Genomic DNA, 26,580 nt, shown 5'->3' with positions numbered 1-26,580 from the left:
CAGACAGACTGATCCTAATGCAGATATTTGAAATTTTGCCCGAGCTATCTGGAACGTAGACATCAAGGCAAGGCGAGGCCTCAAAATAAGACTGGAAAAGCCAGATCACAAACCCCCACTACACTCTAACAGACATTGGGTTTTGTCCAAGAGCAGCAGGGTGCCACTGAAGGGCTGGACATAGAACAAGACTTGGATTTCATAAAAGTCGTTCTGGTGCTTGAGAGGGTAGAATTTAGGTGGGAAGGTGCTGGCAGGGAGAGCAGGAGAAAACCAGGTAAGAGTTGGGAGCAGGGGCAGGGATTGTAGAGAACGGAGGATTGCACGGGTCCCTGGGAGTCATAAGATTCAGGACTGCGTGATGCACATGTGGTTCTTGGACAAGTAACTGGAGGGGCATTGATGCAGTGAGCAGTGTGAGCATTGTAGGGAAGAGCATTGATGCAGTGAGCAGTGTGAGCATTGTAGGGAGGGGCATTGATGCAGGGAGCAGTGTGAGCATTGTAGGGAGGGGCATTGATGCAGTGAGCAGTGTGAGCATTGTAGGGAGGAGCATTGATGCAGTGAGCAGTGTGAGCATTGTAGGGAGGAGCATTGATGCAGGAGCAGTGTGAGCATTGTAGGGAGGAGCATTGATGCAGGGAGCAGTGTGAGCATTGTAGGGAGGGGCATTGATGCAGTGAGCAGTGTGAGCATTGTAGGGAGGAGCATTGATGCAGTGAGCAGTGTGAGCATTGTAGGGAGGAGCATTGATGCAGGGAGCAGTGTGAGCATTGTAGGGAGGAGCATTGATGCAGGGAGCAGTGTGAGCATTGTAGGGAGGAGCAGAGAGCCTCAGAGGAGAGACGCAGAAGACGCACAGGAGTCTGGGACACATTGGATGTGAAGTGCCTAGGTGACATCCAGGGAGCAGTGTCTGGTAAGAAAGCTAACTTACTAATAATGGATCTGGAATCCAGATGAGGCAAGATCTACAGCTATATATTCCATAGCGCTCTAAAGACACGGCGGTTTTGAAAAGACTCAAGAAGATGAGGTGACATCAAGGAGAATTACGGCAGAGTCTCAGGAAACTACAGCACATCGTGCTTGCTCAGAGAGGCGGCACCATTAGAGACAGAAGAAAAAGATGTAGAAATTAGAGAGGACCCGGAAGTGGAGAGAAGAGAAGGACCCAAACCCCTTCAGGGAGAATAGGAAGACCAGCAGACGCAAAGCTATGGAGACGTCAGGTGATGTGTACTGGGGCTTCAGTCACACGGAAGTTGTCGGTCCGCACAGGATCTACACAGGGTCATCAAAGCGGACGGGGAGTTAGCTCAGTGGGTAAAGTACCTGCCCGCCTCACAAGCATGAGAACCTGACTTCAAATTTCCAGCACCCATGAAAAAAAGGGGGGCCATCTGCATGTGCCTGTAACCCAGCATTGGACCCAGAAATAGGGGTCTCCCAGGGGCCCACTGGACAGTTGGTCGAGCCACATTGGTGAACTGAATGTTCAATCAAAGGCCCTGTCCCAAGGCCACAAGCTGGAGAGGAGGCCACACAATGTCTTCCTCTGCCCTCTGCAATTGAGTGCATGAGCACATTCACCTGCACTTTCACATGTATGCATCAAATGCACAACACACACACAGACACACACACACACACACACACACACACACACACACACACCCCAAAATCAAGCAGAATGACACCTGAAAAATGAAAGTGATCCTTTGTCCTACACACACACACACACACACACACACACACACACAATGTGCACTCACACCATTGGTGCACCTGCACAGGCATGAATGTACATACATGAAAGAGAGAGACAGACACAAACAGACAGACACACACAGACCCTGAGAGACAGACAGACACAGAGAGAGACAGACACAGAGAGAGTGACAGAGAGACAAGCTCACACACAGAGAAGAGAGAGACAGAGACAGACAGACACACCGTGACACACACACACACACACACACACACCCCCCAAAATCAAGCAGAATGACACCTGAAAAATGAAAGTGATCCTTTGCCCTACACACACACACACACACACACACACACACACACACAATGTGCACTCACACCATTGGTGCACCTGCACAGGCATGAATGTACATACATGAAAGAGAAAGAGAGACAGACACAAACAGACAGACACACACAGACCCTGAGAGACAGACAGACACAGAGAGAGACAGACACAGAGAGAGTGACAGAGAGACAAGCTCACACACAGAAAAGAGAGAGACAGAGACAGACAGACACACCGTGGCACACACACACACACACACACACACACACACACACCCCAGGATCATCGTAGCTGAACAGTAACAGAGACCATACATGGAGAATAAGAGAAAGGTGAAAAGATGGAGATGCCCCGTGGGTTGCCTTGTCCAGGACTTTTCCTGTGATCATGGAGAGAGAAATAGAACAGGACAGTTGGGGCTGAAGAACAATACCTTTGTGGCTTTTGAGAATGGGGATTTGTGAGCATATTGACCCAGGATGATCTCAGAGAGGGAAGGGAACAGAAGGACATTAAAGTAGACTCTGGAAGCGATGGGAGAGGGTGCCCAGGTCGAGACAGGCTGTTATCTCAAGAGAGAACCCTCCTCCTGAGAGGAGGACCAGTCTTTCCAAAGACTGCTGGGAAGGAGGTGCGGCCACATTCAAGGCTAGCAAGGGTGCAATTGCTTTCCTGTGATTCCTCTGTTTCTTAGTCAATCAGTTCTGTCACAGTAGCTACAGAGCTGAGGTGGCTCTGTTGATAAAGTGCACTGTGCAGACGTGAAGACCTGAATCCAGATGCCCAGAGCCTTGTAAAAGCTGATCACAGCCCTATGTGCCTATGACCTCAGTAGTGGGGATGGAGACACCACATCCCCAGATCTTAGAAGTGAGGGCCAGGTTCATGGGGAGACCCTAACTTAAAAACAAAACCAGTGAGTGAGGAAGGCACTAACATTGGCCTCTGGATTCTGCAAGCATACTCTCGTGCACCCGTGCATTTGCGCATGGACACACACACTCACACATGCACGCCCACAGGCACACACAGAGACACATTCACACATACACACACATACACACACACACACACACACACACACACACACACACACAGAACTGACCCCTTCCTTGACCCTTGTGCCTCACAGACAAGCTGCTTCCTACAGAACGGTATCTGTAAATGTCCTCATCCAACACTGGCTCTCAGGCTTCCCTTTGGTGCCAAAAGCAGGTCCAGGAAAGTCCACTTTCGTTCCAAATAGGGATGATTAATTTCCCTCCCAGAACACGCCAACTTCTGTGCAAAACTATGCTCTGCCAGTTTTGACATCTGTAGTTTGGAAAAACTCACAGTGGGTGATTAGCACAGCATGGTAGTGGAAATAAATAGTCTTGTCTGCAGAAGAGAAAAGGACATGTGTACACGAGAATATATGGAAACACCATGAGGAGAACGCCATTCCAACTTCTGAGGACAACCAGACCATTCTATCAATTCTGTTGATATAAACAACCAAAGACTGGGGGTGGGGGTGGGGGAGGGAAACTATACCAATACATTGCTCCTCAACCAAAATAAACTGCGAATCCACTAAAAGTCAACATGAAAAATAGGGAGGCTACACAGAAAGGAGAAAATATGCTTAGGTGTTTTATTAAAACCTTACCGTGAAAGAGGTTTTATGTGCAAGGCGTGTGCATAAGAGAACATGGGGGGAAATGCTCACGTCAGCTGGTGTGTCCATCTCCAGGATGTATGGTACACAGTAGAATTTATAGAAAAGCCCGAAGTTATGAATTCCTCCATAGGGATAGCCCCATTACACGCGAAAGCAGAAACATAATGGAGGGGCTGCGGGGATGAGCCCGGGGCTCCAGGGAGAGATCAGAAGCTGGACATATAATTCAGGAGTGCTCAGCATGGGCTTGATTTCATGGGGCCATGGGGTTCAATAAGATTACCTAGGGAGAAGATGGATAGATGAAGTCAAGAATGCGTGCCCTCACCAACACCTCAAGCCAGGGGAAGAAGCACGAGACAAAAACATAGAAACAGCAACCGTGTGAGGAGAGAGAAACTAAGGTACCGTCCTAGCCTGGCTCGTGAATGCTGTCAGTGCTGTGCAGGGCAGGGCCGGCTTCTGCTGGAATTTTCGAGGCAGGGGTAAGGGCCAGACACCAGGGTCTCCAAAGAAAAGCGAGGAAAAAGTGGAGACTACATTTAGGAAACATCCAAGGATGTTAGCTCTTGAAGAGGCAAAGGAGAAGCGAGCACACATGGTCCCGAGAGGCCACTTCTAAAGCTGAGATACAGTTGAAGCATGCTGACACAATGACACAAGGTGGTCAGGGGGAGGATGGAGAAGGGGGCTGCACAGGTCATAAGGGAGGGGCTTCCACCTGAGTCAGAGGAGTGCAGCTCCTCCTGGTCCTGTAGACATGAGGCGAGAGGTGGCGAGGGCACAAAGACCCACTGGAGACCCAGTGGTAGGAAAAAGGAGGAGGAGGAGAAGAGGAGGAGAGAGAAGAGGAGGAGGAGAAACTCTTCCGTAAATGGTTCTGAATTCTGAGGGGATAGAGGCTGCTCAGTCAGAGGCTGAGGGAGAGGGGAGGAGTGAACTCCACAACCGATTAGACGACAGAACGGACTTATATCTGGTTTACACCTGACAAGTTTATTTTATTTAAATTATTTCTTTCTAATAAGATAAAAGCCATACTGAGTTTCACTCCATGCTGGCCGGGGTAAATGACTCAAGGGTGCCAGTTGCCTCTGCAGAGTTTCTGGGCGGGGATTGTCAGGGCTCAAGGATGGCTTCGGTGAGGTCGTGTGTGCACATTGCTCATCCATGTTCAGCTGGTCAGGGTTACTCACAGGGTACTCTGCCAGGCGTGTGGAGGAAGGAGAAGGTGGCTCAAAGACTTCAGTGCATCTGCAAAGGAGTCAGCAGACAGATGGGTGCGAGCTCCAATGGGTTAAGTTGAGAGGGGACAAGGACATCATAAGAGCAATGCGTAGTGAAAATAAGGGAGAAGAGGTCAGGCTGCAGCAATAGCTCAGCCAGAGCTTGCCCTGCCAGTGTGGGGAACCAGAGTTCGATCCTCAGCTACCACATAGTAAAAAGCCAGGAAAGGCAGTGCACACAGAGATCCCCAGGACTTGTTGGCAGGCCAACCTAAGCTATTTAGTGAGTTCCAGGCTAGCAAAGACTGTCATCTCCCAAGCATGGTGTTGCATATCTTTGATTCTGGAACTCAGGGGGCAGAGGCAGAGGCAGGGGCAGGGGCAGGGGCAGGGGCAGGGGCAGGGGCAGGGGCAGGGGCAGGGGCAGGGGCAGGGGCAGAGGCAGAGGCAGAGGCAGAGGCAGAGGCAGAGGCAGAGGCAGAGGCAGAGGCAGAGGCAGAGGCAGAGGCAGAGGCAGAGGCAGAGGCAGAGGCAGAGGGGAATCTCTGTGAATGTGAGGCCAGCTTGCTCTACATAATGAGTTCCTGGCCAGCCAGGGTCACATCAAAAGACCCTCTCTAGAGAGAGGGGGAGGGAGAAAGAAGAAAGGAAGGAAGGAAGGAAGGGAGGGAGGGAGGGAGGGAGGAAGGAAGGAAGGAAGGAAGGAAGGAAGGAAGGAAGGAAGGAAGGAAGAAACAGAGGGTCTGGTTTTTACACTTAAGTACATGAACATGCATGCAAATGAACAGGCACATATGTGCAGAGAGAGAGAGAGAGAGAGAGAGAGAGAGAGAGAGAGAGAGAGAGAGAGAGAGAGAGAGAACATGGAGATACCAACAGTCTGAAGGACTGCTTGGGTAAGTGGATTGTGGTGAGGGGACCAGAGTCCTATTGCTCCACAGCAGGAAGGAGAGTCATGGAGCTGGGGTCTGAAGTGAGCCTCGAGGGTCACAGGTATTGGTATGAAAGGCTCTAGATCATGACCACAGGATGGAGGTCCAAGACACCGTGTGAATGACAGCTGTCACTGACTCCCTCGCAATGCAGAGCTTGAAGAGTCTAAGCTGAAGTGCCCACCCTGCTTGATCAGCTTCGCTCAGAAGTATCTGATCTGGGAGTGCTGCCCCAAGTGGAGGAAGTTCAAGATGGCGCTGTTCGAGCTGGTGACTGACCCCTTCGCAGAGCTTACCATCACCCTCTGCATCGTGGTGAACACCGTCTTCATGGCCATGGAGCACTACCCCATGACCGATGCCTTCGATGCCATGCTTCAAGCCGGCAACATTGTGAGTGATCTGGCCATACTGGTGGGGATGTCAGGTGGGTGGCTCCTTCCTGGGCAGTGTGCCGGTGTGCCTGAGTGGAGTGGTGGAGCAGCGATGTGGAAATATGGAGCCTGAACTCGGGAGGTCATAGCTGGAGGAGCCAGGCTAAGCTGGAGGGAGATACTTTAATGTCACTTCCCCATCAAAGACAATGTGTGGAGTGTATGTGTGCACTCATTTGTGATTGTATGTGTGTGTGTGTGTGTGTGTGTGTGCTTGCCTGTGTATGTGCGTGTTTATGTTTGTGCTTATCTGTGTGTGTATGTGCACATGTATGTATGCATGTGTGTGCATGTGTGCTTGTGTGCGTGTGTGCATACTTGTGTTTGTATGCCTATGTGTGCATGTGTATGTGTATGTGCATGTGCTTGCTTGTGTGTGCACACATGTGTGTATATGTGCATGTCTGTGTGTATGTGCATGTTTGTGCTTATGTGTGTATGTGCAATGAGTGTGCTTATGTGCCTGTGTGCATACTCGTGTTTGTGTGTGTGTGCATGTGGGTATGTATGTACATATTTGTGTTTATGCATGTGTGTATGCATATGTGTGTGTGGGTGTGTATATGTGGTGTGTATGTATGTATGTGTGTATGTGGGGGGGTGGGTATGTGTATGCATATGTGTGTGTGTTCATATGTGTCTGCATGGTGTCTAAAGACCAAACGACAACCTTATACAAGCATCATTGCTCAGGATCTACCCAATTCTGTTGTTGATTTTATGTATTTATATATTCTTTAAGAATTTCATGCGGTATATTTTCACCAAGTTCTCCCCAACCTCCTCCCTCCAAACCCCATTGTTTTGGAGGCAGAGTCCCCCCCTTTTGGCTAGGCCAGCTATGGAGTGAGCCACAGGGACCCTCCCGCCCCACCCTTGGAGCACTGGTATTACAGGTGTGTCCCACCAGGCCAGGCTTATACAGGGATTGGGGGATTAAACCCAGGTCCTCCTGCCTTTGTGGCAGTGCTTGGCTGGTAGAACCATTTTCCCGGTTCCTGGATATGGTTTTCAGCATGGTCATTGAAGAGTGGAGGACAGAGGACAGAAGGCGTGTGCAGATGTCTATGTCATGCAGCAAATGCATCCAGAAGGCTGACCTGTGCTATGCGACATAACTTGGGCAAGCCCAGAACACTCTCTACCATTCTACTCTCTGTCAGAAAGAGACCAGCACCTTTCCCAGGCTCTTGAGTGGCCTTGGTAAAAAAGCTGGGAGGACCAAGCCCTGACCCCATTCTTTCTGCTTACTCTCTCCCCTGCCTCCTTCCCTTGCTGGCTTTTGTTGCCTGATGCTTAACCACTTTTAAGGTCAGAGTCCTGTCCTGGGTAAGACAACTGAAGACCTCCAATGCAAAAGGAAATCTTAAGAGACCATAGATCTTAGTCACTTCTGTTTATTTATGACTTACTGCCTACTGAGAACTACCCAAGCATATACTCCCTTTATACCCATTATACAGATGAGGAAATCAAGGCATGAAAAGGGTGCATTGTTTATTCAAGCTTATGTAAGCTAGGACGTGGCTGAACTGGGATTTTTACCTTAGTCTTGCCACACATGTTAACTGCTGGAAGAACAGAGGGGAGGGGGATGCCTCAGCAGGTAAGGCACTTACTACACCCAAAGACTGGAAGGAGCTTAGACCTCAGCACCCACGTCCGTGCAAGCAGGTAGGTGTGTTGCCCCACCTGTAATTCCAGTCCTCAGAAGGCTCACATGGGAGATGCCTAGAGCAAGCTGGCTGTGGAGTGCAGCCAAATAGGTGAGCTCTGGGTTCAAGTGAGAGACCCTGCTGCAAAGTATAAAGTAAAGAGTGATAGAGGCAGACACTCCAATGTCTTCACATAGACCGATGCACATCCATGCACACATACAATGTACACACACATGCACGTGCGCGTGAGAGAGAGTGAGAGTGAGAGAGAGAGAGAGAGAGAGAGAGAGAGAGAGATCTATTGTGTGTTCTCTGAATGTCAGTGGCTCAGAAATTCCTATCTACAATCCTCAGGAACAAACAAAAGGATCTGCTATTTTCCTCCTCCTCTTCCTCCTCCTCATCTTCCTCCTCCTCCTTCCACTCCTCCTCCTCCTTCTTTTCCTCCTCCTCCTCTTCTTTAGTGTTGTTTTGAGACAGGATTTTGTTGTATAGCCCAGCCTAGCTTCAACCCTGAAATCCTCCTGCCTCAGCCTCCTGCAGGCAGGGGTTACAAGCATGTCACCACACCCAGCATGCTTTACTCTCTTGTAAACAAGATTCTTTTCTTTCTGCCCTTGCCTTCATCATCCCTGAGAGACCTCACAGCAGTGATCACTTGTTCCCACCCTCAGGTCTTCACCGTGTTTTTCACAATGGAGATGGCCTTCAAGATCATTGCCTTCGACCCCTACTATTACTTCCAGAAGAAGTGGAATATCTTCGACTGTGTCATCGTCACCGTGAGCCTTCTGGAGCTGAGCGCATCCAAGAAGGGCAGCCTGTCTGTGCTCCGTACCTTCCGCTTGGTAACGTCTTCTCTTGGCCACTTGGGAAGCTGACCCCTGGGGGACAGGCACTGTCTTTGGGGACTCTACCAGCCAGTCCCACCCCCACCCCCCCCAGATCCCTACCCTTTCTATTTTTGTGGGAGAGAAACAGGTCATGGTTCTGGAGAGCCTAGAGACTTGGTTTGGCAATTCCAGCTTTTCACTGATGCAAAGCGGGGTGGACCTTTGTGCCTCGGTCTCCTTGTTTGCACTAAAAGGGACTTCAGAACAGTGTTGCATTCTCTTTCCAAATAGCAGTCCCAGCAATGAGGTCCCAACAACTGACATTTTCTGAAGATGTGGCTAAGTCATAGTATTACACTCTCGATATAATAAGAATCATTTTACGCTCCCAACCCCAAGAGATTATTGCTTTTAAAGTCCCCAGGATGAGAAAAACCGAGCCACGCCACCACTAAATAACGAACCAGTGTTTCCTGGATGCCAGGACAGCAAGCTAGTGTCTCACCTGGCACTCAAATCCATGTTGCCTGACTGCTGACTCTCAGCTCTGTCCCCCTCCTCTAAAAGGCCTTCTCTTGTTTCTTGGTCGCCCAGTTCAGAGCTCAATACTGCATCCACAAAAGCCTGCCTCCTCTTAACCTCTCAACAGGCGCCTCTCCAAACTCAGCTCCAGGGCGCCCTCTACTGGAGGCACTCCTCCACTCAATCACGGGTCTCCATGTCTGCCCTCCACTCCACACAAATGCTTCTGTCAGCCAAACCTGTAAGAGTCCCAGGAGAGTCTGAGGTCACTGATGTCCTCAAGGCCCTAAGCCATCTGGAGGATTCTTCGAGTTTCACTGGCTCCTAGAAGCAAGCGAGAGGCAAGGTTGAAGAACTGGTGTAGCCATTCCCAGGATACGTCATAATGTAACAGAAATGGCTGAGCCTTGGCATGCTTATTAACAGCCAGTGGACACCGTGTCCTCTGGAGACTCTACCAGGTCTTCCCTGTTCTTGTGAGAGGGAGGCAGGGAAGGGCCTCCTACCCACCTAACATGAGAGTCAGTTCACAATTCCCTAACCCCACCCCCACCCCCACAGACACACACACCAATCTCGAGTTCGGGCTTCCAGCCACGTTCCCTACAGTGGTGAGAGTCCATGCTGTATCTGCACTATTACGTTCTCAGCAAAACCCCAGCCCCTTCCCCTTGCCCTGCAGTTGGAGCCGGCTCTGAACTGTGTGCACTCCTGGGTGAAAATACATAGCTTAGACAAACGGCTGTGTGGTTTTAGTGAACAGTGTTTAGTCTTCATAACTGCTTTAAATTTCAGGAAAGTCAAGCACGTCTTAGCATAGAGTACCTCCCTATAAGCATCCCCTACCCCCACCTCTCATGACCACCTTCAACTGGCAAGGGCCATTTGTCACAAATAGCTTCCCAGTGGAGCCCCCTTGTTCTGGAAATAAAACTTGAAGTCCTTATGGTGGTTGTGAGGCTCCAGTGAGCCCCACTCCTTTTCTCCCAGCAACCTTTTCCCAGCCACAGGGCTGGCCCCCCATCCTCTGCCTCGGACACTTGTTCCCCGGTCTTCAGCTGGTTCAGCTGGTCCTGGACATTCTGGGCTAACACATTTGGTCTTCACAGAGGGCCTCCCACACACTGAACCCAGATTCGCTCTTCTGAGGTCGCAATCCGTTCCCTGACGGTCCATGGGGCTAAACCCAGGACTTTCCTTCCTGTCGCCCTACCAGACACTAAGCACAAGCCATGTATCAGAAGAGACTCCGTAAGAATGTATGGATTGGTTGGGGAAAGGGAGAAAAGAAAGCAGGAGGAAAAAGATAGAAAATCCCATGCAACTCTTTTCTCCCATCCCCAAATGCCATCAGCCATCTTGACATGATTTGAGGCACGCTCCGTTACTGCATTACCCCGCCGGTCTATCCTTGTACCAGCAGCAAGCCATCTCAGTTCCTGCAGCTTATAATGTCTGTGTCTAGAAACCGAGTCGCCCGCTGCACTGGTTTGTCTTCTTTGCCAACTTGACTGGATTTAGAATCACCAAGGAGACACACTTCTGAGTGTGTTTGTGAGGGTGCTTCGAGGAGGTTTACCTGGGAAGGGAGTGCTTTTCCTGCCTTTGAGTGGCAGGCGGAGGCGGGGCAGACAGAATTAAAACAGGGAAGGAAGCTGAGCCGCAGCCACTCCCCTCCAACCCCAACAGACACACACACACACACACACACACACACACACACACACACACACACACACGACTGAGGACTCTGACGTCACTGTCACTGTGCCTTCCCAGCATAATGGACCATGTTCCCTGAACTCTCTAAGGCTCTTCCAGTTAGGCATTTGATTACAGCCGGGAGAAGAGTGGCTGATACACCCACCTGGTTTTCCTCTAAGAATATCCTGGCCCCTGCACTTCCGCTATGCCCACAGCAGCACAGACTCAAACTCTTGAGTCTTCTCTTTATTCAGACTGCAACAATCGAGCAGTCGACTTAGGAAGGAATATAAACTCTGTGTTACATAACCCTCTGACCTGCACAGACAGCACCCTCTCCGCCTAGCTCAGGCTCTCGAGTTTTATAATTTTTTTCCATCCCTTTCTCCGCACGGATCTTACATATTTTGAAAGTCTTTGCTAATTTTAGCCAGCATTCTCATAGTCAATATTTTTGCACCCAGAAGTCCCCTTTCTTAATTTTGATGATTCATCCACGGAGCCTTTTTGATTCTTTAACGTGATCATATCATGTGCAAACAATACATTTTGTTTTTCTTCTCTCACCACCACCACGCCATTTGATTCTAACTATATGACCACATTGGCTGGGACATCTAGTACCCTGCTAAAAAGAAGTCTTAGTAACAGACAGCCTCATTTTCTTGGCTGCTAAGAGATACTTTCAACATTTCAACAAGTCTGACATTTTTGCAGGTTTTTTCTTTAATGAAAAACGTATCATGAATAGGTCTTTAATTTTACCAGACTATTGTTCTGCATGTAAGATAATCACATTAATAATTAACAGTGGTGCATTGCATGTTTCCAAATGGCACAGGGAGAATTCTAAGCCTTGTCACCAGGAAGAAATGATGAGTGTTGAAGACAACATGCATGACAGTTACCCTAATTTGACCTTTACACACATGGATACAAACAGAAACATCCTGTCCTATATGCACACTTTTTCCATATCAATCAAAAAACAAAACCAGCAGATTTATTCTACCCCTAAAAGAAAAGGGAAATCACATTAACATAACCGTATAGGAACTGAAGAGATGGTGCTGTTGCAGAGGACACAAGTTCGGTTCTCAGCTCCTCCATTAGGTGGCTCAAAACCTCCCAAAACTCTCACTCCAGAGGACCTTACACCCTCTTCTGGCCTCCACTGGCAACTGCACCCTCATGCCCAACCTCCCCTACACACTCACACTCACACACACACACACACACTCACACTCAGACACACACTCATACTCACACTCAGACACACACTCATACTCACACACACTCACACTCACACACACGCACACTCACACTCACATTATTAAAAAACAAGATTGATTTTCTATTGCTGAATCCCAGCACTCACGGAGTAGACCCAACTTGTCTGTGGTGCACTTTCAATAAAATGAATAAGTTCAACAGGTTTAAATAAACAGAAAGGGTCTATTTGCTAGCAATCTGTAAGGTTTTTGCATCGGTTTTGATGAGTCGCCCCGCAGCTATTTAAATTTTACATACTCCTTCCCAGGTTTTAGTATCACATGTATGCAAAAAGCTAGTGGGGCCAAGACTTTCCTTAGCGATGATTTTCCCGGTGTTCTGAAGTGAGTCGGACTCCATTTCTCAAACTGGCTTTTAGGAAATTGCTTTGTCCTGGATCCAGACTTCCCTTATCTAGGCGTTCAGGGTTCCTGACAGGAAGTCGTGGACGCCCTCTTCTCTTGCTGAGGATCTACGCCCGCTGGGTCTGCAGGGATGACAGCCCTTGCTAGTTTTCATCAGCTTTGCCAAGAGCCGTTGATTTAATCCGTTTCTTCAGAGAAGCAGCCTGCAGCTCGCTGGCCCTCGCCACGTCATTGGTGTCTTCCCACCTCAATTAATCGCACATCTTATCTTAATTACACTTCCCACTCTGCTTACTTCATTCTTTCCTAGCTTTTTTTTAACGCACAGGGTTTTTTTGGTCTGTTCTTTTCTCACGTAATAAGACGTCTATTTCCTCCTAAGAACCGCTTTAATCTGTCAGACTTTTCCTTGTTTGATTCTGAAGATTTCCCAACTTCAAGCTTGACGCATCCCTGGACTCCAAGGTTAATTAGAAGCACGGTCCCTCGTCTGATAACGTGTGGGATTTCTAGTTTGTGTCACCGGGTTCAGGCTCCGTTGCATTGAAGCCAAGCACTGGAGGCTGTAGCTGCTGAGACTTTAATGTGTCATCCATCCCTTCTCCTCGGCGCAGAATATCAGAAATAATCCCGCACACTTGACCGCGCTGCGTCTGCTGCATGCATGGGTTGCAGTGCTGCCCCTGTGCTGTGGGTAGAGGGGCTTATGACACTCTGCACTTTAAATCCTGGTTTACTGTTGCCTACTGCTTGCTACGGTCATTACCTCTGCCAGGCTTATGGTCTATCTGCTGCTCGCGTGGTCCTGTCTCAAATCTGCACTATTGAGTGCATGAACGCTTTAAGTTTTATACCTTCCTGCTAAAGTCATGTTTTTATTTAAAATGTGTTTGCTGGGAAGGTTCCCACTCATCTTGACTCAGGGGCTTTCAGTACTGCTTCCTCCTGAAGGAGCGTCCCTCTGTCAGCCTGGTCTTTCCACCTGTAGGCTGACAGAGCACAGTGGAGCAGCCAGCACACACGACTACTGTTTGTGCGTGGCTTAAGACCGTGGTGATTTTATAGCATCCTGGGCATTTCACATCCATAAAGTAGGAATTAGGGCTTTGCACCAGGTGCTTTTCCTTGTGTTTCCTCCTCTCCTCTTCTGGAGAGGGATGAAGGAGATCCTTTGAGAGAGGCGTGTTCTCATGGGGAGGTCGTCACCGCCAGAAAGGAAAGTCAAACTTGTATTATTAAGAATGACCTATTAAGTCGGTTGTGGTGGCACACGCCAGTAGGATTTGCTGAAGAATGACCTATTAATTCTTCTTATCATTAATTAATTAATTATTAATTTCATATTTTTAGAAATGTTTCTATCTTCCTTTTCAAAAGGTCTATTTTTCTTTGCAGTAATTAAAGGGACTGTTATCTTCTGGTTTAGTGTTTGTATCTGCGCTTCTGCTTACAGCCTTTCTGTGTCTCCTGCAAATCACCTGCAGTCAGATTCGGGTCCGTACTCAGCGCTGGCAATCCCATCTTTATGTTTTAGCCAAGGCACCTAGTCCAACCTTTTCGATGTAAATACAGACACATTTGGTCATCTATCATCAATCTACTCCTCGCCCTTCTTTCGGCTTTTCTCTCTCCTCCCTCCCCTTTCCCCCACGCGTCGTCCGATCATGCCCCCCACTTACCGATTAGAAACTAAACATCCTGCTTTGGTTCTTTGAGCCGTCGATTTGTAAAGTATGCCATCAATAGTTAGCTTGGTCAAAATCAAAAGTTGGCAAAACTGTGCACCTTCTCCCAGAACGGTGTCTTAGAACAATTATCTGTTTCCAACTTAACAATCAAATAGGCGGTCTGATTAATTGTGTATCTTTTTTAAATTGGAGGCTAGACTCAGTAATGGAGTTTTTTTATAGCATGCACAAGGACCTAGAATCTACCCCAAGCTCCTTTAAAAAAAAATACCAGTAAGTAGAGAACTGGAAACCTCAGTAAGTGGACCCAGTGAAGCTCTGTTTCTCGCCATTATCTCAGTTGACACAAGTTGCTTGGTTTTGGCTGGGCTCCTGCAGAAGGGACCTTGCTGCACCTTGCAGCCTTCGGACTGTTCCTCCCACTTACAGAAAACTGGGCGGCAGGACTTTTAAGTCTGGAAGCTCACGGTCTTTTCCACTCAGGGCTCCTGGTTTACTAGGCCATACCCTTCCTTTACACACACACAACTGGCTGTGGGTCTGTATTATGGAACACCCTCCAAGTTCAGCCTCTGTCCTGATTCTCCATTCTTCCCTTTCCTGCCCCAGGCCTTTCTTCTGCAAGAGAAATGACGCTGAGTCATCACTAGTGTGGTCTTGACTTAAGTGCTTCTTACCCTTGAAAATAGAACTCACTTTCAATTCCCAAAGATGTGATCTCATGGCCTCTGTTTGGTTATTAGAAGCAGCGCGCTTTCCCAGATCTTCAAGGAGCTAGACTTCCTGGTTCTATCCCCTTTCGTTCCTTATAAATTAGTGAGATATTTCCAAGGCATGCGCCTGTCTTAGAATGTCGTGATAAACACAGTCGATCACAAGTTGATAACTCAAATACAAGAGGTTTCCTTTTGGTTTTTCTTTTGAGACAGGGTCTTGTGTAGAGCAAGTCTCCAGCTTGCTCTAGAGTTGAAAATGACTCAGAATTTCTGTCCTCTGTCCCCCACCGCCCATGGGCTAGGATAATGGGTAGGCTCCACCACACCTGGTTTATGAAACATTGGGAATCAAGCCTACGGTTTTGATTATGCTAAGCAGGTGCTCTACCCACTGCCCTTCACCCCCAACCTCCCAACTCTAAGGTCTTACACATCCTCCCCTCAGGGCTGACTTCACATCTACCTTGATGTTATTGCAAGCAGTGAGTTTGCCAACGAGTAGCAGAGAAAACACTTCCCAGGCCTTTTCTATCCGTTTTCCTGTTCTTCTCAATATGGCCACAAAGCCAGGGGCCCACGCCCTGTGATTCTGAAATGACAGTATCTCTTTTCAATGAGCCACTTTTTATGCCACTCAAGATAAATGCAATGAGTTTCAGCCACACCCCTTAGTCTGTGAGGTGACAGAACACGCTTGATACTTGCAGAGTTTGCTCCAAGGGGTGGCGCAGGTTCAGGGATTGCCCCATCCCATGTTATCTGTGCGTCTGTGGTGGCTGTGAGAGTGCAGAGGGATTGTACCTGGGCTTGGATGTACTGTGCATTAAACCACTCCATCTCCAACCCAGCCTTGGAGTCCACAGCACAACCCCCAATACCAGCCAGGGACACGGGAAACTGCCTTTCTTTGCATCTGGAGGGAAGAAAATTGAATCTTCCCATTGGTTTAGTGTTTAGATGAACTGCTCGCTTTATCTATGCACTAATAGTAGACTTAACATTCTTATTGTCCAACATTCTCTGTAATGTATGGTGAGAAACAGGCTTGAGAGAAGCAATGGGTACTTATTTAGCTAGAACCTGACTAGAAGCCAATCTCTCTCTCTCTCTCTCTCTCTCTCTCTCTCTCTCTCTCTCTGTCTCTCTCTGTCTCTGTCTCTTCTGTCTCTCTGTCTCTGTCTGTCTCTGTCTGTCTCTCTGTCTCTGTCTGTCTCTGTCTGTCTCTCTTTTTTTTTTTTCTTTTTTTCGGAGCTGGGGACCGAACCCAGGGCCTTGCGCTCGCTAGGCAAGTGCTCTTCCGCTGAGCTAAATCCCCAACCCCTGATCTGTCTGTCTCTCTGTCTCTCTCTGTCTCTGTCTCTCTGTCTCTCTGTCTCTCTCTGTCTCTGTCTCTCTGTCTCTCTGTCTCTCTGTCTCTGTCTCTCTCTCTCTGTCTCTCTCTCTCTCTCTCCCCCCACCCCCTCCTCTGGGTCTCCTATAGTTGGTCTGGTCTTAAACTCACTATTTATCCAAGGAATTCTCTCATCTACATGCCCCAGTGCTGGGGTCACAGACGCCCACTCTGTTTTATGTGGTGCTGGGGATGGACCCGGCACTTCCTGTGTAATGAGCAAGTGCTGTCTTTCTTTAATGAGGAGGCTTTCTTTCTAGAACAGAGTGAAAAGCAGGTCTGATCCGTGTCGGGGAGGTCACCATTTGATGATGAAACAGGTCTTGTGGTTGTGAAAAATAACAGAAGAGAGGAAAAGGAAAGAGAGGAGATGGCAAAGAAAGAACTATTGAGAGAGAGCAAGAAGAAATATGAAAATAGAGAGAAATATGGAGAATAGAGAGGAGAGAGAGAGAGAGAGAGAGAGAGAGAGAGAGAGAGAGAGAGACTTCTAGTCAGTTCTAGCCGAATAAGTACCCACTGCTGCTCTCAGGCCTGTTGCCCTCGGAGTGAAGTGTTTATATTAATTCTGAGATTGATTAATTAAAGAAGTAGTATATTAACGATAGATGAATATTCAACACTCACCAAAAATACTTGTTTGTAAACGATTGCATGAGTCTGTGAGGAGCTTCTTTGGTCATAATGCTAAGCTAGACAAAGACTCCGGAGAACAGTTAGCTGTGGGACAAAGGTGATGGCCATCGGACTGCAGCCCTTCAGCCCTAGGAGTGGACAGACTCCCTAATGTGTGCCTACTGGCTGACCTAATGTGTGCCTACTGGCTGACCTAATGTGTGCCTACTGGCTGACCTAATGTGTGCCTACTGACTGACCTAATGTGTGCTAACTGGCTGACCTAATGTGTGCTAACTCACTGAGACTGTAGAACACGAGTGGGGAGGTCCTCGTTGTTGTTTGTCTTTTATAAAGACAAAAGTAATAGAAGATGACTCCACTTTTGTCCCAGACTGAGGGATTAATGACAGCTATCACCAGTTTCACTAAGGAGATTCTAACGGTAATGTTTAGCCCTTCTACCTCTCCTAAGGAAACCATGAATTTTCATAGAGAAGGTCCATTTAAGGCAAGTGTAAATGCCTAACAGACAGACAGATAAATGGACAGACAGATAGATAGATAAATGGACAGACAGATTGATTGTAGCTAGATAGATAGATATTAATAGACAGATACATAGATATAGAGGTGTGTGTGTGTGTGTGTGTGTGTGTGTGTGTGTGTGTGTGTGTGTGTACATGTCAGCTCACTGCCCTTGGAGTCCTGAAGAGGGCATCAGATCCCAGGAGCTGGAGTTGCAGGCAGTGTGAGCCATTCATCATGGGTGCTGGAAACCAAATCCTGGTCTCCCGCAAAGCAGTCTGCTCTCTTAACTGCTGAGCCATCTCTCCAGCCTGACATTTGCTCTAGGGTAGGCTACCTGATACTTTGCTCAGGTGCCAATAAGCATGTCCCGGTGTCCCTCACTGTCCCTGTGGCTCTGTAGTGTGGTGGGTGGCTGCCATGCAGGGTCAGGACCTATCTCTCCTGCCCATTCTATCTCTTCAAAGCTTAGTGAGAACGAAGACTTCTGTTTAGGAAGTCTGCATCCCCTGACACCTTCCACAGGGGGCTCTGCGGAAAGACTGTGGTTCCGATTTCTCTCGTGTTTGCCAACTGCTTCTGGCCAGTAAGGACTGGTCCTGAAATCTCTGTGTGTTCTATGAAGAGAGTGCTTTCTAGATCAGGCCTAAGGTGAGCATGACTCCTCCTCACACAGACAAGCTGACAGACACATTGGGCATTGTCCCTGCTTCGTAGATGATGGAATGGCTGCCATCCTTCCTGGTCAGCACCAGGTCCCAACACCTAGGCCTGAGTGTGTCTCCTAGCAGGTGTCCCATCCACACACACTGACTGGCTCGCCAAAACTGGAGCCTGTATATTTTTTTCTGGAGAACTAGAGGATCACACAAATGTATTTTCAAATGTTTAAGCATCTTTGTGCGTGGTACTTCTCCCTTGTTGTAGACCTCAGCCTGCTTGCATCTATACTTAAGGTTCTCTTCTCTCTTCTCTCCTCTCTCTCTCTCTCTCTCTCTTTCTCTCTTTCTCTCTCTCTCTCTTCACCCCCCTCTGTGTGTGTGTGTGTGTGTGTGTGTGTGTTCGTGCATGCACATTCATGTCTGTGTGCTCATGTTAGGGCAACTGTGTACACGTGTGTGCTCGTGAAGGCAGAGGTCAGAGGTCAACATCACATGTCTTCCTCAATCACTCTCCACAACTTCTGCTTTTTCCCCTTTGGCTGAAAATACATTTTTTTCCTCGCGTAATATATCCCGAATAGTTTCACCTCTCTCGACTCCTCCCAGTTCCTTCCCACTTTCCCTCCTGTTCAGATCCACTCCCCTTCTGTCTCTCATTAGAAAACAAACAGGTTTCTAAGGGATAATAATAAAACATAAAAAAATAAAATATATGAAGATAAAACAAAACTATGGCATTGGAGTTGGGCAAGACAAACAGAAGAAAAGAGCCCAAGAGGAGAAGGCACAAGAATCAGAGATCCACTCGTCCTCACAGGCAGGAATCCCATGAGGAGCACTAACCTGAGGCCGTAGTGTATACACACATGACCTGGTGCAGACCCATGCAGGCCCTGTGCGAGCTGCCTCAGTCTCTCTGAGTTCACCTGAGCCTTGCCCAGCCGATACAGAGGGCCTTGTTCTCTCGGCCTCCTCTATCCCTTCTGGCTCCTACACTCTGCCTCCTCTTACACGGGGTTCCCTGAGCCCTGAAGGGAGGGATTTGATAGCGGCTGAGTGTTCCAAGGTCTCTCTGCTCAGTGTCCGGCTGTGGATCTGTATTTGCTCCTGTCCGCCATAGGAGGAAGCCTCTCTAATGACAGCTGAGCAAGGGCTGATGTAGGAGTGTGGCAGATCCACATTACTAGCTGAACCTGGAGTTCAGCGATTCAGCTAGGCTGACTGGCTGGCAAACCCCAAGGAACCCTCCTGTCTTTGCCTCGTCAGACTGGGATTATAGGTGCTTACCACTGTACCCAAGTTTTATATGGGTGTTGGAGATTGAACTTAGTCCCTCCTTCTTCTATGGCAAGCCATGACCCCGTCCCCTACAATGAAAGGCTTAAATCTCCATCCTAGCTCAGTCTCTAACTATTAATTCCACAAGAGAAGGGGCCCACTGCCTTTCTCCACGTACCCCACAGACCAGTTAGGTACCAGGCCAGGCATGACTGGACTTCAGTAAGGTAAGGGAGTTGGTTGGTCAATCCCAGTGTGCATTCTGGATCCATGATGTTTCAGAATTAGTGGCAACAGCAAATGCTATCAACCATTCCAAGATACAAAATGCCCTAAAAAAAAAAGAACAAAAACAAAAACAACTGACCAATGTGTCTCCAATGCAGTGGACTGTGCCCTGAGCAAAGGAAGCTAGCCCTCTTCAAGTCAAGAGTGAGGCTGTTGTTATTGTGAGTCCCAGTTACAGCTAAACACATCAGAGAGATCCAGTGTATGGCTGTGAAACAGATGACAGGCTAGCAGCCTTCCTGGTGTGAGGCCCCTGGGTCTGCCGGTTGGTGGGGTACACTTCAACTTAGGAACCACTGGAAGCTCCAAGAAATGTCTTTGAAAATAGCCTCTTGTGAGCCCTCCCCCTCCAACCCCCAAACTCAGGAGATGCCTTGGTGCTTAGTCCACTTGGAGCTTGACTTCCAGTCAAGACCAGTTAGAAGACGGTGAGAGGAGCAACCAGGGCACGAGACAGTGTCTCTCTTCCCACAGCTGCGGGTCTTCAAGCTGGCCAAGTCCTGGCCCACCCTGAACACCCTCATCAAGATCATCGGGAACTCCGTGGGGGCCCTGGGCAACCTGACCTTTATCCTGGCCATCATCGTCTTCATCTTCGCCCTGGTCGGAAAGCAGCTTCTCTCAGAGGACTACGGGTGCCGCAAGGACGGCGTCTCCGTGTGGAACGGCGAGAAGCTCCGCTGGCACATGTGTGACTTCTTCCATTCCTTCCTGGTCGTCTTCCGAATCCTCTGCGGGGAGTGGATCGAGAACATGTGGGTCTGCATGGAGGTCAGCCAGAAATCCATCTGCCTCATCCTCTTCTTGACTGTGATGGTGCTGGGCAACCTAGTGGTGAGTAGTAACCCCCTCGCAGGTGAGTTACAAGCTGCGTAGGCAGCCCAGTCAGTGTAGTGTTCGCTCTGTGAGCATGAAGCTTTTGAGTTCAATCCCCCTCACCCCGAAACAAGCATGGCAGCACCCTCTTGTGACCCCAGTGCTGGAGAGCAGAGACAGATCCCCAAGACCTGCTGACTAGCCAGCCTCATCTGTTTAGTGAGTTCAGTAAAAACAAGCTGGGGTGCTCCTGAGGAGTGCCAGCAGGGCTTGTCCTCAGGCACACACAGGCACACACACATACAGACATTATCAAAGCCATGTGGGCTACACACTGGGGAGCACTCGTGCAATAGTAGGCCAAAGAGATCAAGACTGTGCCCGTGAAGATGCTGGAGAACCTCTGTGGTGGTCAATATTAGTTGTTGGGGGGGGTGGCATTTAGAATCACCTGGAACGCACATCTCTGGGTGTGCCTGTGTGGACATTTCCAGAGAGGCGTAACTGAGGAGGAAAGAGCTCCCTGAATGTGGGTGACACCTTCACACATGCTAGGGTCCTGCGCTGCATGAAAAGGAGGAAAGCCAAGCAGAGCATTCTCTCTCTCTCTCTCTCTCTCTCTCTCTCTCTCTCTCTCTCTCTCTCTGCCCCACCCTCTGTCTGTCTCTGTCTCTCTGTCTCCTCTCTGTCTCTCTGTCTCCTCTCTCTCTCTCTCTCTCACCCCCCTCTGTCTGTCTCTGTCTCTCTGTCCTCTCTCTCTCTGCCCCACCCTCTGTCTGTCTCTGTCTCTGTCTCTCTTTCTCTCTGCCCTCTCTCTCTCTGCCTCTCTCTCTGCCCCACCCTCTCTGCCCCACCCTCTGTCTCTCTGTCTGTCTGTCTCTCTCTGCCCCACCCTCTGTCTCTGTCTCTGTCTCTCTCTCTCTCTCTCTCTCTCTCTCTCTCTCTCTCTCTCTCTCTCTCTCTCTCTGTCTCCCAGCTGCCCGTGAAAAGTTATGGATGTGCCTTCCCTTCCATGCCTTCTCTCAGGTGCTCAACCTTTTCATCGCTTTACTGCTGAACTCCTTCAGCGCGGACAACCTCACGGCTCCAGAGGATGACGGGGAGGTGAACAACTTGCAGTTAGCACTGGCCAGGATCCAGGTACTTGGCCATCGGGCCAGCAGGGCCATCGCCAGTTACATCAGCAGCCACTGCCGATTCCGCTGGCCCAAGGTGGAGACCCAGCTGGGCATGAAGCCCCCACTCACCAGCTCAGAGGCCAAGAACCACATTGCCACTGATGCTGTCAGTGCTGCAGTGGGGAACCTGACAAAGCCAGCTCTCAGTAGCCCCAAGGAGAACCACGGGGACTTCATCACTGATCCCAACGTGTGGGTCTCTGTGCCCATTGCTGAGGGGGAATCTGACCTCGACGAGCTCGAGGAAGATATGGAGCAGGCTTCGCAGAGCTCCTGGCAGGAAGAGGACCCCAAGGGACAGGTAAGAAGTCTCCTCAGAGGACAGATGGCCACAGGAAGGGGCTATTTGGCAGAGTGGCTCTAGGCAGAAAGGAGAACTGTTGATGAGTAGCTGTGTTCATTCCTTTTCTCATTAATGTGACTGCGTATCTGATAGAATCAACTTAAAGTGGGGAGGACACACTTGGCTCGTGGTCGAAAGCCCGTCAGTCCCTCACGGTGAGGACAGCACAAGCACCCTGGGGCCCAGTCAGGGAACAGAGAGAGGTGAATTCTGGTGCTCAGCTCACTTTCTCCCTGTTACTCAGCACAGGACACAGAGGTGTGTTTCCATGGGGATTCTAAATATGACCAAGTAGATTAGCCACCAGAGAGGCTTTCCAACACGACCTGAGCTCCTGGAAATCCAAGCTCAGGCACCCCAGCTGAATAAAGGCTGAAGCCACACCCAGCATTCCAGGGTAAGCGCCCACCTCACCAAAGCCTAGAACAAAGAGTCAGCGTCCTGAGGAGGAAAACGGGGTCAGGGGCAGCAAGCGAGACGCAGACCACCCCAAGGCGCTTGCCATTACATTCCTTCTCCTTCGCACAGGTGCCCCCACACCCATAGCCCAGGCTCTTACATGAACAGCTGAGGGCGCATCTCCAGTACCAGGAGGCCACCAGAAAGCAGGCTCACCTCATCTCTGCCAGAACAGAAAAGTCCTGGTCATTCTCTGATGCCTTCACAGGCTTTTCTTCCAGACAAGAGACCTCAGAAGGAAATGGCATTCCCTTCAGAACCAAAGAACTGAAGGCACCCTGAGGCACCCCTCTCTCTCTCTCTCTCTCTCTCTCTCTCTCTCTCTCTCTCTCTCTTTCTCTCTCTCTCTCTCTCTCTCTCTCTCTCTCTCTCTCAACACCTTGCACGGGCTCTTAGTGTTTTAAGCTGGTACATCAGCCCTCACAAACCTTGGTGACTCAGGGAGTGCACTGTGTTCAATGAAGAGCACAGGGATCCAGGGACCCTAGGGACACTCAAGGCTGCTGGCCAGGCCCTGAAACTATGCCTGGTGTCCACAGCTCTCCAAACTGGTTTCTCTGTCCCCCATAGCTGTCATCTGTGTGCCAGCAGCAGCTGCTATCAACTGTCATTTTCTAGACTCCTTCGTCTGAGTGACAGCTGAGGCCAGAGTGTCACCTCCCGGGAGTAAAGAGCACGAACTCTCTGATAGCTGTCTGCAACTCAGGGACATGTTCGGTTCCCTTGAGGTCCTTGGGGATAGGAGTGCTCAAGTGACCTTAGCCCATGGCCAGCTTGACCTCTGGCAAGGTTCCAATGACCACGGCTACCGCCTATGGAGCCCGAAATGGATTGTATAAGGGTTAATATATTTAGTGATCAGAAGAACAACATGAAGTAAATCTCACCTCTCTGGTTTTGCACACAGAACTAAAAGAATCAGAGAGATTAAATAGATTTCCTAAGGTTACATACCTGCAAATGGAGTCCGGAGCTGTATACAGACCTATACACCACCCCCTTAGTTCACATGTATGTACACTTTATGCATGGAAGGTGCACATGTGAAGACCTTAGCTCTGGAGGCCTGTCACGCGCAAAAGCTCTTCCCATTCGGAAGCGGTCAACTGAAATCGACTCTCACCCAGACGGGCCCTCTCTCATCAGCAGGAGCAGTTGCCACAAGTCCAAAAGTGTGAAAACCACCAGGCAGCCAGAAGCCCAGCCTCCATGATGTCCTCTGAGGACCTGGCTCCATACCTGGGTGAGAGCTGGAAGAGGAAGGATAGCCCTCAGGTCCCTGCCGAGGTAGGTATGTGAGCTTCCTAGAGAGGCCTGACATCTGGACGGATACCGTCAGGAGTGTTGGTCCTATAGGAGGTGCGGACTGGACAAGGCTGCTCCCGGCTGCGGGACCATCTGCCATCCTCCAGCGACTCACACCATGCCATGTTGCTGAACCTCACTCTAGTTAGTTGTAAGATGGGAGGAAAGTGTGGGTACCCCAGGCTATAGGACCTGGGCCAGCTCCGCACTCTAAGCATCTATCTATGTCATCATCTATAGGACTGCGTGCAGTGCCTATATAGAACTGTATGCAATACCTATTTAGGACTGTGTGGGACGCCTGTGTAGAATGTGAGCAATGCCTATATAGAACTGTGTGGCTGTGCCTATATAGAACTGTGTGGGATGCCTATATAGGATGTGTACAGTACCTATATAGAACTGTGTGGCAGTACCTATATAGAACTGTGTGGCAGTGCCTATATAGAACTCTGTGGCAGTACCTATTTGGTGAGGTTATTTGGAAGCCTAGATGAGAAACTGCTCGTCAAATGTTCAGGTCCTGTCTGAAATGGAGTAAGTGCCCAGAAAATGACAGCCAAGAAAGGGGGGACAAAAGACAGTGAACAAAGAGAGTCAGGTAATCTTTCAGAGACAACAGCAAGAGTCGGAGGTGCTCCCTGGGCGGGGGAGTCTTCCCGGGGATGCCCCCCCCTCCGTCTTTTGTCCACATCATTCTCTCTAGCCAAAAGCAGCCTGGGGTAGAGGGAGGCTGTCTACAGGTGCAGAGCGAACTGACAGCCTCACAAAAACCGAGCAGGGAGAACACTCAGCTGCAGGATGCCGGGGGAGGTAAAAATAAACCGTAGTGTCACTTACAAATCCTGGGGGAGAGTCTCTCTGCAAAGAGAGGCCTATTAAGAGTCGGTATCTCGGGGCAGGGAGGATGGTTCAGTCGGCAAAGTGCTTGGTGGGCGTGCACAGGGACCTGACTTTGCACCCCCAGCACCCAAGTAAAAAGCTTGGCTTCGTGGTGTACCCCTATAATCCCAGTGCTGTGGGGAGAGGGGCAGAGACAAGGGGATCCTTGGTGCCTGGTGGACAATCTAGTCAAATCCATGCTCCAAGTTCAACCTCCACATTCAGTGGGAGACCCTGCCTTTTGTGGAGTTCAACAAAGGAAGACATTTAACTCTAACCTCAGGTATTCACCCACACCTGCATGTGAGTGAACATGCACTCTCACACAGTCACCCGCACACGTGACGCACACGTGATGCACATACGAGCTCCAGACACTTAGCATTTTTGCTGCCACCGCAAGGGGCACAGGACTTTAACTTGACACCTTGGCCCCAAGTGCAGCTGTGTGACTTGGCCAAAATAAGACGAACACAGTTCACACGCACACACACACACACACACACACACACACACACACACACACACGACTTATCGAGCCCTTCAGTGTGAGGAATGTCAGCTCCTGGCTTTGAGCCCAGGCAAGACCAACCACAGAAAACGAAGATAACAGAATGGACTGAGATATAGTTTGGGTGGGGGGTTGTGACCCTCCGTATGTGGGCGTCCTGTCCCACGGAGCCCCTGTCTAGCCTTCCCTGCTCCCAGCTTTCTGTCCATAAGTCCTCAGCATAGATTTCAATTTAGTTTCTTGGCTATGACCCTGGTCAGGCAGGGAGGGGCCTGTCGGTGACAGATGGGGTCCCTCCCTACCATTTGGCTCCATTAGCAGAGCGATCAGGTTCACTAACACTGGCTCCTAATTGAATTCGTCTGGAGACATTACAGGCCAGTGCTGCTGGGAGGACGGCAGGGCCCCACAACACAGCTCCCCAATTAAATATTCAAGCGCATTGAAAGCTGAGCATCTTTATGGGTGTAATTATGGTGTCTCGGGCCATTGCCAATTCTCCATCTTGGCCAAGCCACAGGGCTCCACAGGGAACATCCATGTCCTGGCCTTAGGTGTGGAGTCCTAAACACACAAGGACGCCAAAGCAGCAGATAGCAGAGCCTGGGCCCTACAGGGGCTTTCCTTACCCTTCAAGGATCCCAGCACCACCAGACAGTCAGTGACCATGTGCAGACGAGCCAGGTTCTTCAAAGAGCCACATTCACTGCCCCAGCCTCTGCCCTGCAGGGAGTGGATGACACGAGCTCCTCTGAGGGCAGCACGGTGGACTGCCCGGACCCAGAGGAAATCCTGAGGAAGATCCCCGAGCTGGCAGATGACCTGGACGAGCCCGATGACTGTTTCACAGAAGGTACAAGAGTCATGAACCTTCTCGAGCTCGTGCTATCCAGAGCGAGCATCCCGGCCAACACTGAGCTAAACACTTCTGTGCCCAGAACCATGACCTGGTGTTCACAGGAACCAAGCAAACAGGCTCACCACAGCTAGGACATCCACGTCAGCGCACATTGTGCCCTCCCTCCTCCCCCCTCACCCTCGGGAACACCTTGCCAGATTATAAACTAGCCCTCTTGAGTGAGAAGGGGGGAAGGATACTATACTGGTGTCACTGTGAACTGGTTGGGGATGTGAAAGCCTCCCCAGAAAGGCCATGGGTGCCTGCTCCCTTAGACCTTTGGTGCCATCCTATAAAGTGGGTCTATACTGATCCACTTTCCCCCATAGCATTTACAGAAGTGAGACACATCATATTCACCCTAAACAATCGTATG

At 49.6% G+C, this 26,580-nt stretch overlaps 2 protein-coding genes across 4 annotated transcripts in view; one reads left to right on the top strand and one right to left on the bottom strand.

Moving 5' to 3' along the window:
* The window catches only part of Scn10a (sodium voltage-gated channel alpha subunit 10), a 112,326-nt gene that overhangs the window by 63,374 nt on the left and 22,372 nt on the right, over nucleotides 1–26,580 (top strand). For 2 of the 3 annotated variants that reach the window (NM_017247.2, XM_039080963.2), the window contains 6 exons: nucleotides 6,014–6,252; nucleotides 8,626–8,799; nucleotides 20,287–20,646; nucleotides 21,655–22,107; nucleotides 23,755–23,895; nucleotides 26,036–26,159. In NM_017247.2, coding sequence (NP_058943.2) covers nucleotides 6,014–6,252; nucleotides 8,626–8,799; nucleotides 20,287–20,646; nucleotides 21,655–22,107; nucleotides 23,755–23,895; nucleotides 26,036–26,159 — 1,491 coding nt within the window. The remainder of the gene's footprint in view (nucleotides 1–6,013; nucleotides 6,253–8,625; nucleotides 8,800–20,286; nucleotides 20,647–21,654; nucleotides 22,108–23,754; nucleotides 23,896–26,035; nucleotides 26,160–26,580) is intronic. The other variant, XM_039080964.2, reaches the window with a different exon arrangement.
* On the bottom strand, nucleotides 13,125–15,800 carry LOC108351811 (40S ribosomal protein S27-like). Its single transcript, XM_039082790.2, has 2 exons — nucleotides 15,753–15,800; nucleotides 13,125–13,834 (listed from the first exon to the last, which is right to left on the bottom strand). The coding sequence occupies exons 1-2, from the start codon at nucleotides 15,798–15,800 to the stop codon at nucleotides 13,577–13,579; spliced, it is 306 nt and encodes a 101-aa protein (XP_038938718.1). The 3' UTR covers nucleotides 13,125–13,576.

Source organism: Rattus norvegicus, chromosome 8 (assembly GCF_036323735.1).
Source record: "Rattus norvegicus strain BN/NHsdMcwi chromosome 8, GRCr8, whole genome shotgun sequence".
Taxonomy (NCBI): Eukaryota; Metazoa; Chordata; class Mammalia; order Rodentia; family Muridae; genus Rattus; species Rattus norvegicus.
The sequence above is the reverse complement of the archived record's forward strand: the minus strand, read 5'-3'. Positions and strand labels throughout refer to the sequence as shown.